The sequence below is a fragment of the Salmo trutta genome, chromosome 17 (assembly GCF_901001165.1).
Source record: "Salmo trutta chromosome 17, fSalTru1.1, whole genome shotgun sequence".
NCBI classification, from domain to species: Eukaryota; Metazoa; Chordata; class Actinopteri; order Salmoniformes; family Salmonidae; genus Salmo; species Salmo trutta.
This window is the reverse complement of record NC_042973.1, coordinates 35,949,727-35,971,205: the sequence shown is the minus strand read 5'-3', so window position 1 is coordinate 35,971,205 and position 21,479 is coordinate 35,949,727. Positions and strand designations below refer to the sequence as shown.

The 21,479-nt window shown below is 42.9% G+C and overlaps 1 protein-coding gene across 1 annotated transcript in view; it reads left to right on the top strand.

Moving 5' to 3' along the window:
• The first annotated feature begins 6,539 nt into the window (after positions 1-6,539).
• cd44b (CD44 molecule (IN blood group) b) overlaps positions 6,540-21,479 on the top strand; it is a 31,647-nt gene continuing 16,707 nt past the window's right edge. The window contains exon 1 of the mRNA XM_029696666.1: positions 6,540-6,867. Within this exon, the coding sequence (XP_029552526.1) occupies positions 6,801-6,867 (67 nt within the window). The 5' untranslated portion in view covers positions 6,540-6,800. The remainder of the gene's footprint in view (positions 6,868-21,479) is intronic.

The following is a 21,479-nucleotide window of genomic DNA, read 5'->3' as shown; positions in this document are numbered from 1 at the left end:
TAGAGGAGTTTACTGTATGTTTGCCTTACTGTGTTGTTGGGATATAGATTATTTCAGTCACAATACATAGGATAGGACACGCAAATGAATCAAAAGGACATGAGCTGATATCCACAGTGTTTTATTGCAATATCATTGCTTTATGTGTTACACAAACCTGACTGTTTTCCTGTTAGTGTGAGATAAATTTGGCTTTTTGCACAGCAAACACCTAGATGGCAACTTGCTATTCATAACACTCCCACACTGTCACCTGTCACAGTCAGAAGTCCAAACCTCTAGAGCTGTCATCGAGATAAGATCATCGCCGATGGTGGGATTTATACAGCAGTGGTTATCTTTACCATCATCTTTCATAGGCGTGATAAAGATAAACTATAACAATGTTCTCTATATCTCTCCTGTGGTTAATGAACTGGACACAGTGCTTTATGTATCACCTTTGCTCTCGCTATTGCCTCATATAGATAATATACTGTAGATTTACTTATAGCTAGATACAGATACAAGATTTGTGTATTATATTGGCTTGTTGCATACAATATACAGTACATCATATTGATGTAGAATCACATATTCAAGGTGTTTTACATAGACTACTTTAGATACACGTGTTTAGTTTATTATCCTGAAAGGTGCTTGCCTGACAACTCAAACTGAATTCTTCCGCTGCTCTATACTGTCACTAGATACTTCAGTCTGAGACTGCAATCATTGAAGTTGTTCGTGGTGATGTCAAAATGAGGGGGGGGTGTTGTACAAAACAAAGTCATCAGCGATTGGATCATCTCTAACCAATCAGAGTATCAAAGTCAATGACACATTTTCAAAACGTTGCTTTACCCACGTGTTCTGGCTTTGGCTCAACCCATCGGTTTCTGGGACCAATCAAAAGGTCTAGAATGTATTTTCATTGCAGAAATTGTCGGGAAGGTACTCAGTTCGAGACTCATACTCAGATCAAGACTTACTGCAGAGAAGAAACTAATGTCCATGGGCGTGGCATAGCATTTGGCCAGAGCAAGGAGTTTGGGTAGCCAAGCAAGTAAGGTGCCATGGGTTACTTGAAATTAGCATCTGGATAATTACTGTCCAAAATGGCCGCTCTGAAGTCTTATTCGACATCGATTAAAATTACTGTGTCCAGTGAAAGGGCCAAATAGAATCAATTGGGTGCCTTTGTGCTGGCCTTAACTCCTTGCCAGCATTGTGTTTTCACGGTGGGCCATTACAACATTCTTTATGCATGTTTGGTAAAGGAGCAGAAAACAAGACAACTACAATTCAGCATTCATATTGTTGACTTGTTGTAGGTACATGGAAATGTAGAAACATTTTGTCTGAGTTCTTTCCTTTAGACCTGAAAGGACCAGTGTATTTTAAGTTAGAAGCTCAATATGAACGTCATAGCGACGATATCGTCCTCATGGAAATAGAAACGGTGTGGTTGATAACATTATTAACAGCTTGCCTTATCTTCACATAGATGCCATCTAAAGGTAACTGCCAAAATTAAAAAAACACTTTAAATATATTTTAAACAGGTTCTTCCACACAGGTGTGGTTCCTAAGTTAATTAAGCAATTAAAACATTCCATCATGTTTAGGGTCATGTATAAAAATGCCTAGTTGACCATTATTTTGGCTACCATGGAAGAAGAAGAAGAGATATCAGTGACTTTTAAAGAGGAGTCTGAAAGGAGCATAGGGGGTTTAAAGTGTGTGTCTGTGTGTTCAAATCAAGTGTTATTTGTCACATGATTCGTAAACAACAGGCATAGACTCACAGTGAAATGCTTATTTACGGGCCCTTCCCAACAATGCAGAGAGAAAAATATATTCAAAAAAAGAATAACACGAGGAATAAATAAACAATGAATAACGATAACTTGGCTAATATACACAAGGTACCAGTACCGAGTCGATGTTCTGGAGTAAGAAGTAATTGAAGGAGATACAGTGCATTCGGTAAGGATTCAGACCCCTTGACTTTTTCCACATTTTGTTATGCCTTATTCTAAAATTGATTGAATAAAAAAATCCTCAGCAGTCTACACACAATACCCCATAATGACAAAGTGAAAACAGGTTGTTTTTTGTTTGTTTTAAACATAAATACATTATTTACATAAGTATTCAGACACTTCTATGAGACTCGAAAATGAGCTTAGGTGCATCCTGTTTCCATTGATCAACCTTGAGATGTTTCTACAACTTCATTGGAGCCCACCTGTTGTAAATTCAATTGATCGGACATGATTTGGAAAGGCACACACTTGGCTATTCAAGGTCCCACAGTTGAACAAGCCTTGAGGTTAAAGGAATTGTCCGTAGAGCTCAGAGACAGGATTGTGTTGAGGCACAGATCTGGGGAAGGGTACCCAAAATGTTATGCAGCATTGAAGGTCCCCAATAACACACTTGCCTCCATCATTCTTAAATGGAAGAAGTTTGGATCCACCAAGACTCTTCCTAGAGCTTGCCTCCCGGCCAGGTGAGGTGACCAAGAACCCGATGGTTACTCTGACAGAGCTCCAGACTTCCTCTGTGGAGATGCCAGAATCGTCCAGAAGGAAAACCATCTCTGTAGCACTCTACCAATCAGGCCTTTATGGTAGAGTGGCCAGATGGAAGCCCCTCCTCAGAAAAAGGAACATGACGGCCCGCTTGGAGTTTTCCAGAAGAAAGCTAAAGGACTGTTGGATCATAAGAAACAAGATTCTCTGGTCTGATGAAACCAAGGTTGAACTTTTTGGCTTGAATGCCAAGCGTCACGTCTGGAGGAAACCTTTCTCCATCCCTGGTGGTGGTGATAGCATCATGCTGTGGGGATATTTTTCAGTGGTAGAGACTGAGAGACTAGTCAGGATCAAGGGAAAAATGAATGGAGCAAAGTACAGAGAAATCCTTTACATCTAACATCGATAAACAGTCATCTTATTAATCATTACCTCTTATCAAATACTCAGTCAAACGACCGTAACCTTCTTGGATTTGCAAATCTCCTTCTTGGATCAGCCTTGTGCATTATTCAGTTCTACACAAATTGGTATAATCATTTATTTACTAGCTAACTAAATAATAACACAGAATACCCACATACACCTACATGAAACAAGGTTCCTAGTGGACTGTCATGATATGATGGCTTGTTACAACATAGATGGAGGGAGGGTAGAGAGAGAGAGAAAGAAAAAGGGACACTTTCTATAACTATTCTCCCATTAACCATATACTTTGCACACGAACCGCTGCCCGTTTGGAATAAAAAAATCATAAATGTATTCACATGTGCCTTCGCCATTTATCTCGGTCCCGATTGTCTGAAAGGGGTCTCCCCTTTCCCGTCCTCTACTGTTGTTCACTCTGGAAGATAACCAGCCATGTCGACGGTTCCTATTGGTGATGAGCGTAGTAGGATAGTCTCAATTAGATTCACTTTTCTCGACAGATGACTTAAGACAGCTAATCAGTTGTACCAGTGATTGTCTGAGGTGAGCTTCTCACCGCTTCCTCCTCGTGTTGGGATTCAAGATTCGGACCACGATGAACATGAGCTGCAGCTCGTTGTCTCTCTGGTCAAAAGGAAGGTGAGTTTATTTCTTCACCTCGTGTTGAGGTTCAACATTTCAACCATTTCCAACATGAAGCTACCGCTCCATGCCTTTCTGGTCTGTTATTTTCATTACCAAGGCTTTTTATGCACTCAGGCCAAAAGGGATGGCTCCGACCTCACTTTGGGCGTGGCTACTTACTTATGCACAGTTTATAGGAGTTAGATTCTCTTATCCCTCCTAAAATCACATTCATATCTTAACAAAAATATGTTCATAATTGTTCATATTGTATTCACAACATATTGGATGAAAACTTGACAGATAAAGGGGGTATCCTTTACAAGTTACAATATTTGGTCCATACAGTTCTTAATAACATCACAAAATGAAAAACAATATGCCATTAGTGACCACTTCCCACATTGTTGTGTTAGAAATATTGTTCCATTATCACTTTTTGGACATTAGAGTTTTGGGTGGGGAAAAGTCTCTCTATGCAAAGTTATTCCTTTGGTTGATACCAAACGGTAGAGAGAGAGATTTCTCCTGCTTAAATTTATGACCGGGTGTGAGCTGTCTGGTTAATGTCAGCCATTACCAAGCTGATCCATTGAGATTCTCCCAGGACAGTCATGACATCAGTCAATGCAGATAATCCAGGTAGCTATTTGATTAACTATTTAGTGGTATTAGGGCTTGGGGGTAGAAGCTGTTCAGGGTCTTGTTGGTTCCAGACTTCGGTAATGCTGGTTCCAGTTCCAGTTCCTCTGCATCGGTAATGCTTTCCATGCGGTAGCAGACAGAACAGTCTGTGACTTCCAAAAATATAAAAAGTATTTGATGAAAAATACATGTGTGGCCTTACTGCTGTTAGCCCATACAACACATTGAATAACTGATTCACTACCTGGAACAACAAATAGTCTCTCAAAAAATCTGAAGGAAGCTTGTTCTGAAGTGTCTGTCCTATATCTGAGAGATATAAGAAAGATCAGGAATTGTTTAGAATTTTTTTAATGTATTTAACTTATTTTTGGCACTAAACAGTCTCCATATATAAAGTACCTGTCAAAAGTTTGGACTCATTTAAGGGTTTTTCTTTATTTTTACTATTTTGTACATTGTAGAATAATAGTGAAGAGCAAGGAAAAGCTTGATTTAGAAAGAAACACACCTGTCTATATAAGGTCCCACAGTTGACAGTGAAAATCAGAGCAGAAACTATACCGTGAGGAAGATCTCCGAAATAGAATAGTGAAGGTTATAAAACTATTTCTAGAGTGTTGAATGTTTCCAAGAGCACAGTGGTCTCCATCGTTGGGAAATTGAAGTAATATGGAACTACCCCGACTCTGCCTAGAGCTGGCCGTCCAACCAAACTGAAAAACCGAGCAAGAAGGACCTTGGTCAGGGAGGTGACCAAGAACCCAATGATCACTCTGACAGAACTATAGAGTTCGTTGGCTGAGATTGGAGAACCTGACAGAAGAACAACAGTTTCTACAGCACTTCACCAATCTGAGCTTTTGGGAGAGTGGCCAGACAGAACCCACTCCTGAGTAAAAGGCATGTGATAGCACGTCTGGAGTTTGCAAAAAAGCATGTGAAAGACAGAGCATAAGGCAAACATATTCTGTGGTCTGTGAGACAAACATTTTATTCTTTGGCTTGAATGCATAGCGCTATGTCTGGAGAAAACCAGGCACAGCTCATCACCCGTCTAACACCCTCCCTACCATGAAGCATGGTGTTGGCAGGATCATGCTATGGGGAGGCTTTTCAGTGGCAAGGACTGGGAGACTGGTAAGGATAGAAGGAACAATGAATGGAACCAAATACAGGCAAATCCTTGATGACAACCTGCTTCAGAGTGCAAACGACCAACAGAACAATGACTCCACGCATACAGCCAAAGCTACGAAAGAATGGCTTAGAACAACAATGTGAAAGTCCTTGAGTGACCCAGGCAAAGCACGGAATTGAATCAAATTGAAAATCTGTGCAAAGACTGGAAGATTGCTGTTCACCGTCGCTCCCCATCTAACTTAACAGAGCTTGAGAAAATATGGGAGAAAATCCACAAATCCAGATGTGCAAAGCTGATACAGACATACCCAAGACGACTCAAAGATGTAATCGCTGCCAAAGGTGTTTTTACAAAGTATTGACTCAGGGGTGTGAATACTTATTTAAATGAGATATTTCTGTATTTCATTTTTGAAAAAATGTAACATTTTTCTAAAAACATGTTTTCACTTGGTCATTATGGAGTATTGTGTAGATGGGTGAGATTTGTTTTTATTTAATCTATTTTGAATTGAGACTGTAACACAACAAAATGTGAAATAAGTCACAGGGTATGAATACTTTCTGAAGGCAGTGTATGTCCAGTCAGTTCATGGTTTTGTTTCATATAGGCTCACCTTGAATTGTCATTGGCCACTGATCTATAATATGAATATGGCCGAAATCCATCTAGTCGTTTGACCTATTAGTGACAATGGAAAAGAGACTAGGATAGGGATGATCTTGAGAAAAAGCCCATGGTAAAAATAAAAGGTAGCTTTATTTCATCGGATGACATAGTGTCACTGTATCATGGCAGTTATTGAGATTGGGAAGAGAAGGGGAGAGCGAGAGGGGGAGATCAAATGAGAGAGGTTTACTGGAGAAAAATGAGATTAAATGAAAGCAGAGCAAGGAGGGAACAAAATACCAGATGCACTCAGCAACTGTTGCTGTCAGAGACAGAATTTAAGAAAGGTAGAAGAGGGAGAGAAGGGGAGGGGATAGTCAGCAAAACACAAGCTAATAAAAAATACAAAATAAACAGTGACAGGAAGGAGAAAAGAGAGAGAGTGTGAGAGAGAAAGAGAGAGAGGCTGCACAAGGTAGGGAAGGAGGGGGGAGGAAGCAAGAGAGGGAGAAGCAGAAGGGTGTGTACACACCGGCACCACCCTCTTCCCCCTTCTGCCTGTGTGTCACTAAGCTCTGAAACCCTCTCTCTCACACAGAATATAAAAAAGTTGGCCAAAGTCTGTCTCAGCTCCAATAGCTACCAGACACCCACAACAACCTCTCTCTCTTTTTATCGCTCTCTCTCCCTCTCTCTCTCACACACACACACACACACACACACACCACCCCTCACTCCTGGCACAGAGAAGACAGGACCACTGGAGAGACCATACACACCTCCTCCTCCAGTCACTCACCCAGCCATCGCCAGACGCTAAGCCCAGGATGTGGACTTTGCTCTTGGGGGTCACCTTTGGATTACTGGCCTCCTCCAGGTCGGAACCGGCTCAAGGTGAGGGCACTGCACCTCTCTCTGCTCAGCGGATGCCTCTTTGTCTGGGGCTTTTTTTCTCTGGTTTCAGCCTGGAAACACTCTCCTTTGTTGGTGGATTTTATGGCGAGACAGTTGATGAGCATGTGTAGTGTGGATATTTGTGTGTAAGGAGAGAGAACGATAGGCTGAGGCAGTGCCAAATGGATGTGTAGACACTGGTAAAGCAACGTGGGCTAGGCTACACTAGCTTACGTCTGGCAGTCTGAGACTCATGACAGCACAGACACAAAGGAGACAGTCGCTCGTGCTCTCTCACACACGCACACTCAGACACACACTTATCGGAGAGTGTGTTAGGGAAGAAAACGATGAGCCCATTCCGGGCAGCTGCTCTTTTCTCATGCTTTCAGGCAGTTATCTTGGTATTGTATTGCCACTGTAGCCTTCAGAAAGCATCTATCTGCTCTTCAATCAATGTGAGGGTACGAAAGAGCTCTACTCATTGTCTGACCACAGCTTAGGGATATGTCGATGTGCTTTAATGCAAATTTTCTAACACAAAGGAAGAAATTCATCAATTCCTCTGCCTCTTTCTCTTTAATTTCCTTTGGCTAGCTCCCTCATGCTTTCAGTGAGGGATCTTGATTGGATGTATGTCAAAGGGGCATCTTTTTGAGGGGAAGTTGGTGCTGAATCAAACAGGTCTGGCTTAGTCTCGCTCTCTTTGACTTGGCTATGTGGGGGGAGGGGAAGGGTATCACTGTGCCTCCTCTCTGGCTCTGTGCCAAATCACAGCCAACATACAGCTATAAATATGAACGGTTTAAAGGCAAACAAGAGAGGAGGTATAAGGTAGTTTGTGTGTGTGTGTTTAAAGGTTTAGAAACAGAGGGGTGTGTGCTCACATTTCCCCCATGTGTTCCTACTGTATATTTGTTTGCCCAATGGTTTAAGCTTAGGGCATGCAGTGTTGTAAGAAGCTGATAGCTGTGTGTGCGTGTGTCTATGTGTGTGTGTGTGTTTACAGTAATTGGGTGTCTGGCGAATGCAGTCCTGGGGCGGTTACAGCTCGTCCTAACCTGGCCTTGTCTTTGAACCCTAAATGTGCTGCAGTCTTTCCTCCTAAAGTACATCATTAACAGCAGGACTCATGGACATGTGTTTCGTCCAGACATCCATGTAAACCAAGATCCTATTAATGGAAGCTTTTTACAATGGCTCTCGCATTACTGTGGATCCAGTCGACATGTGGTTCTGTAAATGTCCAAGGCAATAGGAGGTACCTTGAAATTTGACCTTCAGACAATGTTTTGCTCAACTACCCATTCTGGTTAATGACACCTCCTATTGGATCCACTTTTTAAAAAGCATTTTCTGCTTTAGACACACTCACTCGCAAACACACACAAAGCAACATCCATGCAACATCCATAGAAATATTATGATGGCTGTTCCCATCGCTAGGTTGTTTGCTCAGGGTGAGTTGGCTAATGGCCAGCTTTACTCCGCTCCTCAGAGCATGTTAGACAAGGCCTGATTGATCAGATCCTGGCTAAAGGTATGCACAGGGCCAGATCAGGCTGTGTCCGTCCAGGCTGGACACACACGCACCATCGAGGCCAGCCGACCCCCAGTCTGTGTGCATGTATTTGCTCCCCTGGCGTAACTACCCCTCCCGTACCTGTGGGTGTCACATTTCAAGTTGAGAGTCGGTGAGAGGCCCCTGTGGACCAGGACTAGGGCCTCACAAAGAGGGCTTGTGCCCATGCAAGCTGGGAGGACTGTCACCTGCCATCTGATCTGCATGGACACGTGCTTGACCCTTGTACTACACTCCTCTAGCTTTCTCTAACAACCAACCACCCATAGGTGTCACAGCCTGGCCATCACTAAATTGAGCAATTTCTTCTCTTCCTTTTTCATTGAGTTTCAGCCTCATCCCTCTCCAGTGCTTTTTGTGGCCCCTTCTCTGTCAGAAGCTGATCTGCATTTGAACTGTATTTCAGCCCTACTGTATCTCCCAGAACGTTGTTAAACCTATTAATTACACTGTAAAGCCTCTCTGTGAGTCTCAGGCTCGCCGGTAGCAAGGCTGTACCGCCGGCCCTACCTTCTCTTCCCTGATCATATACACTGAAGTCTTTGTAGCCTAGGCAAAGCTGCTCCAAAGGCCTCTCTCTGTAATGTATACAGATCCTTAATGCATGAGGCAAGCCCAGCCGTCTCTAACCCCACCCCCCCAAATCTCCAACCAGACTACATTTTGTAATTGGGACCAATACAGCGGCTGTAGCTAAGGGTATTTTTCTATGGCATTTCTGTGAGCTGTTACTGCAAGTCGGTAATCATGTAATTACTCCAATGTTTTCTCAATTTGGATGTAAGAGGTGGGAGCTGAAAGACATAATGGTGAAAATGAACGGGTCACTGAGATTTGAGATGCAGAACCTCTTCATGCCAAGCCCTCAAAAAAGTAAGAGAAGAAGAAAGGCGGAATAAGGGAGAGTCAGAGAAGGGGGGAGAAAAAGAGAGTCCTTCAGGTGACTTTGCTTTGGTGAGTTTTGTGTGAGGGGATCTCATGTTTCAGCTGTACCACTGGTCTATTGGCTCTGTGGATCCTGTGACCAGCAGAGCGAGGGCTAGCCACAACATACATGCTGACAGCACCGGCTTCTATTGAGAGAGAGATTAACAGAAAGAACATGGTACACAAGATCAATGTTACACTGATGTTGCCAGAGCTTGTGAGAAATGTACACTCTTAGAAAAAAGGGTTCCAACAGGATTCTTTGCGGAAGGAACCATTTTCATTTGAAGAACCCTTTTTGGAAGATGAGGGTTCTTTGTAAGGCAAGTGGTTCTACCTAGAACCTTTTTCATCCTAAGAACCATTTTCTTTTGGAAGAAAGGGTTCTTTGGAAGGCAAGAAGGGTTTTGAATAGAACCCTTCTGAATCTGAATAAGCTTTTTATTCAAAAATTATTTATTTATTTTAAATAGTGCCTGAGCATTAGTCAGTGTTTAAACTTTACCATCAGGAGTTTGAATAATCTGATCCATTTAAAAAGATTGGTTTAAACTGTACCTATGGGAATATTTTAGCATTTATTTGGTATGTCCTTATTAATTGTATATATAAACACAGTACTGACATAGTTGATATATATGAGAGAGAGCGAGAGAGCGAGAGAGAGAGCGAGCGAGAGAGAGAGAGAGAGAGCGAGAGAGAGCGAGAGAGAGAGAGGCAGAGAAATTCAGACAGGTGGGAAAGAGCTGTTTGGCTTTCAAGTCTGATAAGACAGCTAGGAGAGCACAAACTGCAAATTGACTAATGTGTGTGTTGGTGGTGGCCAGTGTACAGTGTTTACTAGAGTGTGTGGTGTAATATGCTGTGTATAGCTATAGGAGTGAGAGGAGCCTTTCTCTTCCAGTCAGAGCACCTGGAGGTTCTGGCATGCGCTAAAAGCTCCCTTTTCTCTTAGCTAGCAGCCTCTGTATATCCAGACCCTCTGTGGTCTCTGGCCCTTTCAACTCCATTAACTGACAATAGCAGCTTTTCTAGAGTCCCTGCCTTGGAATAGCAGGATCTTGGAGTGACAAAGCAGCACATGGCCACTCTCCCTGCATGCTAATGGTAACACCTCTGAATCATGGGTTCCCTCTCTTTTCAGTCGTCCAAATGCTGTGTTCACTTTGATCCACTCTGGGCAGGTCTGTGATGCCAGGGGTTGTTTTTCTCAAGGATAGAGACATTGTGGTGTGTGTGTGTGTTTGTGTGGTTGGGGAGGGGTTTGTGGTTGTGAGTGTGTGGGCATGTGTCTCTGTGCCCAACCGTTACTAACAGTAAAGTAACTTCCTGTTCAACTTCCTGCCTCTGCTAGAACTCTAGTGTACACCGAAGGGCTGGGCCAGGCAGTTAAACTGATGCACTAAACATTTGTTTACTTTCTAAATGTGATACGTCATCAGTTAACATACCGGGTTGATAAGGGAACTGCTGTGAGTGCATTGACTCTCCACAACTCTGTGCTGTGTGTGGCAAAGCAAACTGCAGTCAGACAGGTAGAAGATCTAAGCCAACTATTATAAACTCACCCATCCACCCCGACCAACCACCCTACTTTAGTTTTTGCCTTATGTAACCATCTGTCTCATGTAACCATACTAAATGTAAGATATCATAATATACTGAACAAAAATATAAACGAAACATGTAAATGTTGGTCCCATGTTTGATGACCTGAAATAAAAGATCCCAGACATTTTCCACAGGCACAAAAAGCTTATTTCGCTCAAATTCTGTGCACAATTTTGTTTACATCCCTGTTAGTGAGCATTTTTCCTTTGCCAAGATAATCCATCCAATTGACAGGTGTGGCATATCAAGAAGCTGATTAAACAACATGATCATTACACAGGTGCACCTTGTTCTGGGGCCAATAAAAAGGCCACTCTAAAATGTGCAGTTTTGTCACAACACAATGCCACAGATGTGTTTTAAAGGAAGCGTGCAAGTTAAAGGAAGCTTACAATTGGCATCCTGACTGCAGGAATGTCCCCAAGAGCTGTTGCCAGATAATTGAATTCCCTACCATAAGCCGCCTCCAACGTCGTTTAGGAGAATTTGACAGTACTTCCAACCGGCCTCACAACCGCAGACCATGGGTAACCATGCCAGCCAAGGACCTCTACATCCGGCTTCTTCACCTGCGGAATTGTCTGAGACCATCCACCCCGACAGCTGATAAAACTGTGGGTTTGCACAATCTGCCAGAAACAGTTTTAGGGATTCTCAACTGCATACTTGTCGCCCTCGCCTTGACCTGACTGCAGTTCGACGATGTAACTGACTTCATTGGGCAAATGGTCACCTTCGATGGCCCCTGGAGATGTGTGCTCTTCACGGATGAATCCCGGTTTCAACTGTATCGGGTAGATGGCAGACAGCATGTATGGTGTCGTGTGGGCAAGCGGTTAGCTGATCTCAACGTTGTGAACAGAGTGCCCCTTGGTGGCGGTGGTGTTATGGTATGGGCAGGTATAAGCTACGGACAGCGAACCAATAGCATTTTTTTTATGACAATTTGAATGCACAGAGATAGTATGATGAGATCCTGAGGCCCATTGTCGTGCCATTCATCCGCCATCACCTCATGTTTCAGCATAATAATACACGGCCCCATGTCGCAAGGATCTGTACACAATTCCTGGAAGCTGAAAACATCCCAGTTCTTCCATGGCCTACTCACCAGACACCTCACCCACTGAGCATGTTTGGGATGCTCTGGATCAACGTGTATGACAGTGTGTTTCAGTTCCCGCCAATATCCAGCAACTTCGCACAGCTATTGAAAAGGAGTGTGACAACATTCCACAGGCCACAATCAACAGCCTGATCAACTCTATGCGAAGGAGATCTGTTGCGCTGCATGAGGCAGCACTGCATGATCCACACCCCTTTTTTTTACATATCTTTGACCAACAGATGCATATCTGTATTCCCAGTCATGTGAAATCCATAGATTAGGGCCAAATGTATTTATTTCAATTGATTGATTTCCTGTAACTCAGTAAAACATTTTGAAAATGTTGCATTTATATTTCTGTTTAGTGTAATTTGAGTGTACCGCATTTACGTTTACTATGTTGCGTGTAGTCTATGAGACCAGGCTGAACTGTCAGATACACAAGTCAAATCATTGAGACATCAAAACAGACAGCTGTAAAATAATTCAGACAGCTAGGTTTCCATCCAATTGATGATAGATTCAGGCAAATATTTTTTTTATCCACATAAAAACTATATGCAAATCTTGCCAGCATGTTTCCATAAAAATAACTTTTACTGCTAAATTCCCATTTACTGAATAAAACATACAAGTTAAATTGGTTTCCATCGCATTTTTACCTCTTCTGATCATTTTGTCACAAATATTTGGCATTATATATTTCGACATTTCCCACTCTGTTCTTGGCACGGGTGCTCTAGCCAACAGCTCGCAGATACAGTTTGGGTAGGCTAACTACATGAGATTATTATGAACAAAATAACAATATTATTTTCATTTGTGAAAAGGCAGCTAAGCTGTAACGGGTACGCTAGGAGTCGAGAAGCAAGTACAGGGAGTGAATTTAATAAATTAAACAAGGAACAAAACAAGAAACACAAGTAGCGGACAGACATAACACAGGAACAGAATCAACAACGCCTAGGAAAAGAACCAGAGTGACAGATATAAGGAAGGTAATCAGGAAGGTGATGGAGTCCAGGTGAGTCTCAAGAGGCACAGGTGTGCGTAACGATGGTGGCAGGTGTGCGTAATAATGAGTAAACTGGCGACAATTAGCACCAGAGAGGGGGAGCAGGAGTAGACGTGACATAAGCATCAAGCTCATCACCATGCATTTTCACCAATACTTTCTCCTAGTGGGAGGACCACAAAACAAATAAACGCATTAATAATACGTTTACTTAAATAAGTTTACTTCGATATGATGGCTATTATATCAACATTTGTTTATAAATGTGTTTCCACCACCATTTCGCGCATAATTAATTGTACAAACACAAAAAGATCCCACCTTATCTAGCGTATTTTGTAAAGTTTACCAGAAATGTACGGTTTCCATCAGGCCTGTAGTAAAAAAATAAAAAAAATTTTTTACATGTACTTTAGTTGCATTAAAAGGTTGGACGGAAACCTGCTTACTGAGACGATTTTGCTCTGGTACAGTAATTTAACATCATAAATTCAGCTGATGTCTTATTTTTCTGTGTTATCTTGAGTTCATGGACAAATTCTGTGACATTAGTGCTATAGTACGAACTCGGGCCCAGGCGCAGAGAAACACAGCAGGCAGAGGTAATGGTAAATCCAGAATATTTACTTAAGGTCTTCATAGCAAAACAACAAAGCAAGGGCACACGAGAACACTGAACAAAACATGAGACATCAGCAACTGGCCCTGTCCACAGAGGATCCTAAATCATCATCCAGCAGGTGATCCCAATAAGCACAATCAGGGTCACCTGGAAGTACACTCAAGGGAGAATAACTGACCTGTAACAGGATGTGGAGGTGGGATGAACCCTCATGGACTGGGGAAGATGAAGACGATAGGCCACTGGATTGACCCGCCGTAGAACCTTGAATGGCCCAACGTACCTAGGAGACAACTTCCTAAATTCCACGCGTAGAGGCAGATCCCTACCAAAACCTCCAGACCATCTGGCCTGGATGCAGGAGGGAACTCGGGCGGCGAGGACGGTTGGCCTGTCGTTGAGCCCGAGCTGAGGACCTCAGGAGCGCTGACCGAGTCCTCTTCCAGGTCCGTCGGCAATGAGAGATGAGGAATTGAGCAGAAGGAACTGTCACTCCAATCTCCTGATCTGGAAACAAGGGGGGGGGGGGGGGGGGGGGGGTAACCGTACAACACCTGAAATGTGAAAGGCCAGTGGAGGAAGACTGGAGAGTTGTGTGCATACTCCACCCAGGGAAGGTGCTGACTGCAAGTAACAGGGTTGGCAGACAGACAGCACTGTAAGGCAGTCTCCAGAGCCTGGTTCACCTGCTCAGTTTGACCGTTGGACTGAGGGTGATAACCTGAGGACAGACTGGCTGATGACCCCAGAAGAATACAGAATGCCCTCCGAAATCTGGAGGCAAATTGGGGGCCACGGTCGGAGACTATGTCCAGAGGAAGTCTGTGAAGGCGGAAAACATGCTGAATGACTAGCTGAGCAGTCTCACGGGCAGATGGAAGCTTAGGCAGCGGAATGAAATGTGCGTCTTGGAAAAGTGGTCCACAATGACCAGGATGACCGTGTGTCCCTCAGGATGGAAGGTCTGTGATGAAATCCATAGAGAGATGGGACCAGGGTCGAGAAGGTGTTGGCAGCGGATGAAGAAGACCCAGAGGCTGCTGATGAGGAGTCTTGTTCCGGGCCCATGTCGGACAGGCAGCCACAGAGTTCTGAGCGTCTACCTCCGCCGAGGGCCACCAAAACCTCCTCCTCAAAAACTCTATGGATGAGTGAGAGGTGAGAGGTGAGACGCGATGAGTGAGCCCACTGAAGTACCTTGGACTGTGCCCCAAGAGGAACAAAAAGTCTGTTAGGTGGACAGCTGTCTGTAAATGCCTCCCTACTTTGCGCTTCCCTCACTACAATCTCTATACCCCAGGATACCCGCGCAAGGATGAGCGACCTGGGGATGATGGATTCAAGCGGCCGATCCTCATTGAAGCTAGGGAACTGGCGAGAAAGGGCATCTGGCTGCACGTTCTTAGAGCCCGGATGGTAAGATAACGTGAATCTGAACCGAGTGAAGAGAGCCCAATGAGCCTGTTGGGGGTTGAGGCGTTTAGCCTCCTGGATGTAGTCCAGGTTCTTGTGGTCAGTCCAAACCGTAAAGGGATGTTCCGAGCCCTCCAACCAGTGACACCACTCCTACAAAGCCAGTGAAGTGCCTCTATATTCCAACCGCTCTCAGCGGCGAGCGTCCGAAAGTCAATGGCGTAATCAGCTACTCTCCGGCAGTCCTGCAGAAGCACAATGAGACTTTGAGCAGCGTTCCTACCACTTATGGGGTGATCAAAAACCATCCTCATCTCCTTGGTGAAGCTTTGCCAATTGAAACAAATGTCTGATTGCTGCTCCCAGATGGCCGTGGCCCAGGCCAGACCCCGTCCTGAGAGCGAGGAGATGACATATGCCACTTTGGAACACTCGGTGGGAAACGATGATGCCTGCAACTCGAAGACCAGCGAATTTTGGAGCAGGAACCCACGACACCTCAGGATGCCCCTCATAGCTGGAGGCTCCCGAGGGGAGGAAAATGATGAGCTGGTAGGAAGTGGAGAGTTAGAAACCGCCACATGTGAAGCAGTTGCTCCCGTCTGTCCCGTCTGCAGAGTAAACACAAGAGTTCCTAAATCCTCCGACAATGTCTTCAGCCGTGCCTCATGGCGACCAATCGCTGTTCCATGGTGAGTGAGAGCCGACCATAAGTGGTGGAGCTCGGAGTGTCCATCGGACAATGGAGAAATCTCCGCTGCGTCCATTTTGAGGCTCAGGTCTACTGTGACATTAGTGCTAGTATGAACTCGGACCCAGGCGCAGAGAAACACAGCAGGTAAGGGTAAATCCAGAATATTTACTTAAGGTCTTCATAGCAAACCAACAAAGCAAGGTCACACGAGAACACTGACCACAATATGAGACCTGAGCAACTGGCCCTGTTCACAGAGGAACCTAAATAGTCATTCAGCAGGTGATCCCAATAAGCCCAATCAGGGAAACCTGAATACTAGAAGTAACCCAAGGGTGCTCTCCAGTGACCTACCTCAGGTAGTACACAAGGGAGAAAACCTGACCAGGCCTTTTTCCGTACCTAGGCTACGTGTTGTGAATTACGCAATGTACATTTCAAAACCAACTATCAAAGTGGCCAAGGCTGCAGTCCAAACATGTTATTTCTACACTCTCAGCCCTCGCGCTAGCCACTTTCCCCAGGGAATCCCTGTCGAAACCGGATGCAGTTTGATTGTCATCTTAAGTGGAGGTCGAATTCACAAACGTTGCCCCCTCGGCCCTCGATTTAGCTCGAGGGAACGAGTGATGAACTTTGATCACTTCTGGGGTAGATACAGTATGAGCCACAATTCAATGCAAACTGTAGTCACTTGTCAAGCTCCGGTCGCTGCGAAGTGTCAAATTTTATCAACAGGGCTGCATTTTTGGCATGTCATCAAAATTATGATGATAGCCTGCTAAAAACAATATATACAATACCGTTCAAAAGTTTCGGGTCACTTAGACATTTCAGGTTTTTGATAGAAAGCACATTTTTTGTCCATTAAAATAACATCAAATTGATCAGAAATATAGCGTAGACATTGTTAATGTTGTAAATGATTATTGTAGCTGGAAACTGCAAATTGTTTATGGAATATCAGCATAGTTATCAGCAACCATCATTCCTGTGTTCCAATGGCACGTTGTGTTAGCTAATCCAAGTTTATAATTTTAAAAGGCTAATTGATGATTAGAAAACCCTTTTGCAATTTTGCTAGCAGTGATGATCTTCTTGCACTTCCTGCGACAACTGGTGTTGTAGGTGTCTTGGAGGGCAGGCAGTGTGCACCCAATGGTGTGTTCGGCTGAGCGTACCACCACTCTGGAGACACAACACAATTCTCGCTCGCACCACATCTTTCGCAACTGATGTTTGTGCCTGTCGCCATGGTAATCCTATATCAACAAGTACCATGGAGATAGAATATCTGGGGTGAGATATCCTATGTGTGTGTGTGTGTGCACATGATGTTCATGCTTTTGCTGTCTGTAGACAAAAAGGCCTGACACTCTAAGAATATTGATGTTACAGTATGTGGAGGGAGAACAAACTTTAAACTGAATAACTCAATGTCCATTGATGATCAAAGCTGTGTATAGTCAAACCCATGAGAAGAGTGATAGATGGAGGGAGAGAGATAGGTTCAGACAGAGATAGATGAAGACAGGCATTGAAGCGAGCGGCTCAGCCCTACGGACCTCGCTCTTGACGTCCCTCTTGTCCCTATACACTTATCCTCTTGGCCTGTTATTCTGCCAGTGCCCAACACCCTGGAGACAAAAGACAAAACACAATGCTCGCTTGAACCACATCTTTCGCAACTGATGTTTGTCTCTGTCGCCATGGTAATCATGTATCAGCAAGCACCATAGGATAGGATATCTGGAGTGAGATTTCCAATGTGAGTGTATGTGCGTGCTCATGATGTTCATGCTTTTGCAGTCTGAAGATAAAAAGGCCTGACAAGAATGTTGATGTAATATTTCTATCCATTTTATTCTGACTATCTTTACAAACTTCCTCAGAAGTTGAATATATATACTATTCCCAGGTACTCTGAAGACCCTTTTCTGGAGGTAAAATCACAACCGCACTGTGAACTAACTCCTGCAATTAACTTTTTTCTACTAGCACTGACTTTGCTGATTGAAGAAAATGTATAAGAGCGTGTGCTAAATGACTAAAATGTAAATGTAAAAAAAGCCTCCATACACACTACCTGTCACGTCCTGACCATAGAGAGCTCTTATTTTCTATGGTAGAGTAGGTCAGGGCGTGACTGGGGGGGTATATTCTAGTTTTATTTTTCTATGTTGTTTGGTTCTAGTTTCTGTTTTTCTATGTTGGGGTTTTTGGATGATCCCCAATTAGCGGCAGCTGGTCATTGTTGTCTCTAATTGGGGATCAGTAGTGTGAGTGTATGTTTTTCCCACCTTTGTTTGTGGGAGAATATTTTGAGTTAGTGCATGTAGCACCTCTTCGTCACGGTTTGTTGTTTTGTTTTTGGTTTATTGTATGTCTTGCATAGTTTCACATTATAATAAAATATGTGGAATGATATTCACGCTGCGCCTTAGTCCGTTCCTACACACATACGTGACACTACCGTTCAAAAGTTTGGGGTCACTTAGAAAATGTCCTTGTTTTTGAAAGAAAGACATTTTTTTGTCCATTAAAATAACATCAAATTGATCAGAAATACAGTGTAGACATTGTTAATGTTGTAAATGACTATTGTAGCTGGAAATAGCTGAGTTTTTATGAAATATCTACATAGGTATACAGAGGCCCATTATCAGCAACCATCACTCCTGTGTTCCAATGGCACGTTGCGTTAGCTAAGCCAAGATGATCATTTTAAAAGGCTAATTGATCATTAGAAAACCCTTTTGCAATTATGTAAGCACAGTTGAAAACTGTTGTCCTGATTAAAGAAGCAATTAAACTGGCCTTCATTAGACTAGTTGAGTATCTGGAGCATCAGCATTTGTGGGTTCGATTACAGGCTCAAAATGGCCAGAAATAAATAACTTTTTTCTGAAACTCATCAGTCTATTCTTGTTCTGAGAAATGAAGGCTATTCCATGCGAGAAATTGACAAGAAACTGAAGATCACGCACAACGCTGTGTACTACTCCTTCACAGAACAGGGCAAACTGGCTCTAACCAGAATAGAAAGAGGAGTGGGAGGCCCCGGTGCACAACTGAGCAAGAGGACAACTACATTAGAGTGTCTAGTTTGAGAAACAGACGCTTCACAGGTCCTCAACTGGCAGCTTCATTAAATAGTACCTGCAAAAAACCAGCCTCAACGTCAGCAGTGAGGAGGCGACTCCGGGATGCTGGCCTTCTAGGCAGAGTTCCTCTGTTCAGTGTCTGTGTTCTTTTGCCCATCTTCATCTTTTCTTTTAATTGGCCAGTCTGAGATATGGCTTTTTCTTTGCAACTCTGCCCCCCAGAACTGATTGAATTGCTATCTGGGAGACGGCAGGCAAGCTCAAGGTCAGGACAGGCAAAACAGGTTGTAACCAGAAATAGGAACAAACACAAAGAAAGATGCTGGCCCCACTTGATGGACAAGACCATTTGGCAACAGACAAACAGAAAATGCAGGTATAAATACACAGGGGATAATGGGTGAAAAATGGGAGACATCTGGTAGGGGGTGGAGACAAGCACAAGACAGATGAAACAGATCAGGGGGTGACAGTTATACTGCATCTAAAATCAATATGGTGACATCAAAATTATTTAAAAAGTTGTTCATACAAATTATTTGACCCCTTTTGAATGGCATTGTAATTCCAAGCCACTGTAATGCACTTTTGATGAAATATTCATAGGCACTCATTGATGATGCATTGCTTAGAATGCTCAGAACAACACAAACGTTCAAAACAATATTGTGATGAAACATGCAATCCATGAATAGGGGTACACAGGTAATGTTAGTCCTGGATAAATACTAGTATGCCAGAGCTGCAGTGAGGTCCCAACTGATCCCATCTTTGTCAGTTACTGTTGAGTTATAGACTAGAAGACCTAGCTACCGGGATCATAAGTATTTCCCAAGACTATTCAACAAAGTGTTACGAAGTATTCCGTTCCATTACTTTACAAGTAGAAATGTAATCTGTTTTATACAAAAAGCAACATCATTATATAAGATTTATGATGGATGGTTGATGGTTGAAATAACATTATTACAGGGGGAACATCTAAAGTCCCCTGTTTAGGGTACCTGTGTGGTTCTGTAAAATTTTTGCTTATATATCGATCTGTGGACACTGTAGATCGAAATGGCTTGCGTTGAGAGGTAACCCTGATCACGGACAAATTAGTATATATCTTCCACCTACGTGAAGTAGGGTGTGAAATCTGACACCACCTGAAGCTGGGATGTCCCTCCTACTATATAATTTGCTCTTCCATCAAGTCCTAGCGGAACCCTACGTCACAGCCAGTGACAAAGTACATACCTGCAATCCTTACATTGTTGCGCAGCAGGAGAGAGTGATTTCTAGCACATTCAGAGATTGATTTATAGAAAGATTAATATGAGATGAAAGGCGAGTTCCTAACAATTTCAGTAAGCCAAGCTCGAGCTCTGTGACTCAGCGGTGGGGGCAGATGTTTTGATCAAGAGAGACCTTATGAAAATGTGCACATTTTCTCTAACACTAAATATACAAATATGTATTTTACAGTTCTAAGGAAGGCGAAATCTTATAGTTAGTCATTTTATAATTTCATTATATTTATAAATCACGCAAGTCATTTCAAGCCTTATTCATTCAGTTCTGTTGATGGTGACAGGTGTGCGCCATAACGAGCAGCCTGGTGACCTAGAGACCGGAGAGGGAGCACACATGACACATAGGTTAATGTGATTAGCATGAGGTTGTAAGTAAGAAAAACATTTCCCATGACATAGACATAGCTGATGTGGGCAGAAAGCTTAAAATTCTTGTTAATCTAACTGCACTGTCCAATTGACAGTAGCTATTACAGTGAAAGGATATCATACTATTGTTTGAGGAGAGTGCACAATTACGAACTTGAAAATGTATTATTAAACAAATTAGGCACATTTGGGCAGTCTTGATACAACATTTTGAACAGAAATGCAATGATTCATTGGATCAGTCTAAAACTTTGCACATACACTGCTGCAGTCTACTGGCCAAAATCAAAATTGCGCCTGGGCTAGAATAATACATTATGGCCTTTTTCTTGCATTTCAAAGATGATGGTACATTGTATCATCTTTTACCAGATCTAATGTGTTATATTCTACAACATTAATTTCACATTTCCACAAACTTCAAAGTGTTTCCTTTTAAATGATATCAAGAATATGCATATCCTTGCTTCAGGTCATGAGATACAGGCAGTTAGATTTGGGTGTGTCACTATAGATGAAAATTTAAAAAAAGGGTCAGATCCTTAATAGTTTTTAAATCCTACTGGGCACAGACGTCATTCAATGTCTTTTCCACATTGGTTCAACATAATTTATTTGAAATGATGTGGAAACAACATTGATTCAACCAGTGTATTGTGTGTATTGTTGTGAAATGATTAGATATTTCTGCACTGTTGGAGCTAGAAACACAAGCATTTTGCTACACCCGCAATAACATCTGCAAATACATGTATGTGACCAATACAATTTGATTTGATTTGTGTGCCCTGTGGTGTGTTTCTCATGTCTGTTATACATTTTGTTAACCCAAAATTGTGATTCAAATTCTAACTTTATTGCAAATACCA